Source organism: Xenopus laevis, chromosome 5S (genome assembly GCF_017654675.1).
Source record: "Xenopus laevis strain J_2021 chromosome 5S, Xenopus_laevis_v10.1, whole genome shotgun sequence".
Taxonomy (NCBI): domain Eukaryota; kingdom Metazoa; phylum Chordata; class Amphibia; order Anura; family Pipidae; genus Xenopus; species Xenopus laevis.
This window is the reverse complement of record NC_054380.1, coordinates 44,249,038-44,254,039: the sequence shown is the minus strand read 5'-3', so window position 1 is coordinate 44,254,039 and position 5,002 is coordinate 44,249,038. Positions and strand designations below refer to the sequence as shown.

The following is a 5,002-nucleotide window of genomic DNA, read 5'->3' as shown; positions in this document are numbered from 1 at the left end:
TACCAAATTCCTTTGTGTCTGGAAAAGAGCCCCTAAAAAGACGAGAGACTTTGATGGAACTAGACTGCTCTTTTCCAAATTCACTATCCAGCCGTGTAGCTCTAGCGATTCCAACACCCTCGTTGTTTGAATCTCTGCCTCTCTCTTTGTTCTTGCCGTTACCAGAATATCGTCTAAGTAATGAAAGACTGAAATTCCTTCCTTCCTTAATTCGGCTATTAATGTCACCAAAATCTTTGTGAACACTCTTGGGGATTGCGACAGGCCAAATGGGAGACATTTGAATTGCACATGTACCCCTCCCACTTCGAACCTCAGAAACTTTCTGTGGTCCTGACAAATTGGCACATGAAAATACGCATCCTTCAAGTCGATGTTGGTGAGCCAATCCCCAACCGAGATCGCCTGTATCACTGATGCTAGGGACTCCATCTTGAATTTCTTTTTTTGTAGAAATTTGTTTAGCCTCCTCATGTCTAATACTGGCCTCATAGCGCCTGAAGCCTTCTTTACTAGGAATAATCTTGAATAAAACCCCCTTCTTTGTTCGAAAGGAGGAACGACTTCTATTGCCTCGGAAGCAAATAGCTGATCCATGTACTCCTGGAACAGACCTTGCGCTTCTTCTGACTCCTGCAAAGATGAAGTTACAAAATAATCTTCTTTGGGAATTTTTGAAAACTCTAAACAAAAACCTCTTTCTATTGTATCGCATACCCAGCGATCCTGAATGTTTCTGGCCCAGACCTGAGCGAATAGCGCCAATCTGCCTCCTACTTTCGTCTGAGCCAAGACACCCTCATTGCTGCTGAGCCGTTGAGCCTGAGGTGGAGAAACCTCTCGATCTCCTGAAATTGCCTCTTGAGCTTTGACGGCCCGATCTCCAGGACGACTGTCTGTTAAATTCTTTCCCTGGCTTATATTGTTTGGATGTTCTAAATGATCTCTCCTTCTCTCTGTGAAAAGATGTATCAAACCTCATCCTTTTGTTTCTTCCTTCCTGAGGAAGGAATACACTTTTTCCTCCAGATACTTTCTTGATGATTGTATCCAATCTCTCTCCAAACAACATTTCTCCCTCAAATGGTAGTTGGCATAAGTTGGATTTCGAGGCTGCATCTGCTGCCCAAGGTTTAAGCCACAACGCTCTCCTTGCTGCCACCGACAGTGCCATAGATCTTGCCATAAAGTGGACTAGATCAATAGAAGCTTCTGACATAAAATCAACCGCCAACTTACAGTCAGCCAGCATTTCCAACACTTTAGGTCTTTTTACATTAGACGAGATTGCTTCTTCTACCTCAGCTAGCCACACTTTTAAGGCTCGCGAAACTGAAGTGAGCGCCACTGCCGGTCTACAGGCTGCCCCTGCTGCTCCAAAAGATTTTTTAAGATTAAATTCAATCTTTTTCTCCATCGGTTCTCTGAAAGCTGCCGCATCATCCACCGGTAAGGTGGTCTTTCTTGCCAGTCTCACAACCGCTGCATCCACCTTAGGGGATGAATCCCAAAATTTCGAATCCTCTTCTGCAAATGGATATTTCTTAAGAAATTTTCCTGCAGTCTGAGGTCTTTTTTCTGTTTTTTTCCATTCTGCCATAATAATATCTTTAATTGAGGCGTGAACTGGAAAGCATACCGACCTCTTCTTCAGAGACGGGAACAACTTATCAGCTGAAGATAATTTGGCAGGTTCCATGGGGAAGGTCAGCGTCTGCCTAACTGCTTTTATCAGAGGCTCGATCACTGCCAGATCAAAATTGGAGTCCTCCTCCATGTCAATCTCCCCTTCTTCCGAACCTAAAGGAGAATCTAATTCTGAATCTTCCGAAAGTTCTCCCTCCGAAACCTCAGAAAGGGAATCTATTTGTCTGGAGTAACCATGTCTTGCCCTCTTTTTAGAAGTTGCTACTTCCTGAAAACCTTGCACCACCGCTTGCTTAATGACCGCAGCCAAAGATTCAGCAAAAGCTTGATTTTCAAGAGAAGCTGACACTCCTGGTTCTCCTGGAGCTTGAACTGACGTAGCCTTTTCTGGCGTTTTGTCTTTCTTCTCAGTGGCAGGAAGGCTGTGTAATTATATAGAAAAAACAAATATTAACCTCCTGCACAATTCTCTCTCTCTCTTAGCACACAGGCATTAGGATACGTCTCACCTTTTCCCTTTGGGGTGAGGTGGTTTGCCCGGCATTCCCGACTCCATAGAGGTGCTGCATAAAAACAAACTTTTAGTCTATCTCCTAGACAAACAAAAATATCCTGGCAGCATAATACTACTGCACATACCTGTATCAGCAGAATAAACAGGCTCCTGCAGGACCCAGTGTCACAAGTAGCAAAGAAACTTTTTAAAGAAAGGCATCCCTGCCTACCTGAACGCACTAAAATACTGTTTGGCGCATCTCAGGCGCGAAAACCCCACTTCCGGTTCGCCATGCTGCCAGATTCCAAAATGGCGCCTGAGGTACTTCCGCCCATACGGCGCTCCGCATCCAGCCTAGTGTAGGAAACTCTTGCGGTAGTTGTGACGTCACTTCCGGTTTCGGCGCCACACCTCCTTCACCTCCCTAACCCGCATACTACGGGAGGTACGGCTGGACACAGGATGCCTCCACGCAAACGCCTGGTCCCTCCCTTGCTAACCCCAACTCAGGGGGAGCTACTGGGACTTCAGCAACTGTAAGGGGGAACCGAGAGAGAGAGCAGAGAGCCCCCTTACTGCTGGGAATCATCCACCTGCACCATCAGCCCGTGGACAGGAAAAAAAGACAGTGAGTATAAGGGGGCGGGCGCTTTTAATTGCTTGGGGAGGATCCTGTCCATTGGCCTGGTGAGTGGATTTAACCCATTGGTGAATGGCTGCCATGGGTGACTAGGAAACAAAGCTTTATTTTGCCAAACTCTTCCCAACATAAAGTCACAGGAACACAGTTTAACAGCTTTTCAACAACACACATTCAAGACTTTTTCCCCACTCTAAAGGTTCTCACCATGCTGGGTGGCTTCTACACTAGTGGCTTCTACACTAAGCCCTTCTGACTGTCACCTCCAGGGATACCAGCTCACCTGCCTCTGGCCTATCTCACCTTCTGGCCTGTCTCACTCTCACCTTCTGGCCTGTCTCACCTGCCTCTGGCCCGTCTCACCTGCCTCTGGCCCGTCTCACCTGCCTCTAGCAGCGCCTCAATCACTTCAGTTTCTCCTTGCAGTGTCAGGAACCCACCAGCCCCTCTTGGAGTTCCTAACTGAGACAGGTAACCTTCCTATTCTGTGCCCTGTTCTGAGAGACCTTACTAACACTTCACTACAATTGAGTACTTTTCCACAGGACAGTTTTTCTGTGGAAAGGGAGCTCCAACATGCACAAGGACCATGTTCCTTCAAGAACATTAAACCTTCCAGGGCCAGACAACAAACTCCTTTAAACAGAGAAACCATTCTCTGTTTAGTAATATCTCCGTTGCAGCTCACACCACGTATTGGTAAGAAATTAAAGGCAAAATTCACCTTTTGGCAAGTTTTTTTTGATAAAGTCCAAATATAGTTCGATTCCGAGGAAGCTTGGATCACTCCCAAAAGTCCAGCGTCAACTCAGGTTCTCCTCCACCTGTTAGAAAATTCTTCCAAATGAAAAGTCGCTGTATTCCTCCAAATAAATTTGGGGAGGGAGAAGCCAGCAAAGGCAAAACGCGTAAGCGGGATACAGCTCATTTGTGCAGAAGCGCCCACTTCAAAGCAACACGAGACTCTCAGGGACGCCGAGGAGTCAGAGTGGACATTTGGGACGCTAAAAGATTTACTATTTGCAGTGTACAAGCCAACGTTTGTGAGTGTGATTTTTATTTGTATTAAACTGTTTTTAGAGAAATCTGCACATGAACCTCTTTTATCTCTCAGCAAAATCGGTGGAACCAGCGGAGGCTGGAGTCGGCATTTTTGATCTTTGATCTTTCAAACTCACGTCTGGTGAGTTGTTTGTGCTACTGGCACGATCGGTCTCAGAATTGTGGTTAGAGTGTTCACACTCAGCACTTTAAAAGTTACGTAACTAGTGTGTGTGCACAGGGTGACAAACTAGCAGTAAGGGCTGCACGTACTGGTCACAGGTTACCCTTTAACGCAATATTTCACAAAACAATTATTTTCCTCCTTTTTTCTATTTTTATTTCTATTTTTTTTCCTTACAATTGTTTGAGTTTAAGTTTGGCACGAAATATTGGACGACACAATATAGTGTGAATTGTGAAGCACGGTTGTTTTAATAGACACCAAGGGGGTCAGTGAGAAAGTGTTTAAAAATACTACACTATATAAAATTTATTTCTGTTATTCTCCGTCCCCAAATTTATTTGGAGGAATACAGCGACTTTTCATTTGGAAGTTTTTTTTGATAACTCTACCACAACTATTAATGCACAAAATATTTGAGACACAAGAACATAAAGAATTATGCAACACTTGAGCCACTTTATTTGTTTTTCCATCGATGAATAACTTATGTTTATTGTTTTTGCATTTAATTAGAGACGACAACCTTCAATATCACTGGATACAACCACATACCCAATTTGTATAAGGTACAGTGTCATATTTTTTGTAAGATTTAATTGCATATTTACCCTATGTGCATTTTATTGTGCATATATATGTTAGTTAGTGGCTGCTGAACCAAATAGAAATAGAGTTCTTGCTATGGATATGTTGTGGAATTTATCATGAAGGATCTGCCATTCTTCTTTCAAAAGCTGTTGTGGATGGAAATCACTTAAAACAATCAGTTTATAGATTATTATTTGTGGCACCACATCATTGGATTTGGCCTGCACCAATTTTCCCCATAGGGTTGTAATAGAACAGAGCTGGACACTGATGTCTGAAAAGGAGTAAAATTTTGATTCAAAGGAGAGAGAAAGCTACTGAAGCAGTTTATTGACAATAGAGTAGCTATAATAGTGCAAGCTTTGAGTCTATATTTATTCTGCAGAATGCTTTACTATACCTG

At 43.6% G+C, this 5,002-nt stretch overlaps 1 protein-coding gene across 2 annotated transcripts; it reads right to left on the bottom strand.

Annotated features, from left to right (window-relative positions):
• Positions 1 to 799: 799 nt before the first annotated feature.
• On the bottom strand, positions 800 to 4,367 carry LOC121394200. Of its 2 annotated transcripts, XM_041564465.1 has the most exons (3): positions 2,287 to 4,367; positions 2,157 to 2,210; positions 800 to 2,069 (listed from the first exon to the last, which is right to left on the bottom strand). In XM_041564465.1, the coding sequence occupies exons 2-3, from the start codon at positions 2,201 to 2,203 to the stop codon at positions 800 to 802; spliced, it is 1,317 nt and encodes a 438-aa protein (XP_041420399.1). In that variant the 5' UTR covers positions 2,204 to 2,210; positions 2,287 to 4,367. The 2 variants fall into 2 exon arrangements, with proteins under 2 accessions (XP_041420399.1, XP_041420398.1); XM_041564464.1 differs by having other exon boundaries at positions 2,157 to 4,367.
• Between the last annotated feature and the right edge of the window lie 635 nt (positions 4,368 to 5,002).

What these genes read in the sequence shown, in the direction of transcription:
- LOC121394200 (XM_041564464.1), bottom strand. Translation starts at nt 2,203, where the DNA reads ATGGAGTCGGGAATGCCGGGCAAACCACCTCACCCCAAAGGGAAAAG. An exon ending in CCTCACCCCAAAGGGAAAAG is followed by an intron (nt 2,070 to 2,156) that starts GTGAGACGTATC and finishes ATAATTACACAG; the next exon opens with CCTTCCTGCCACTGAGAAGA.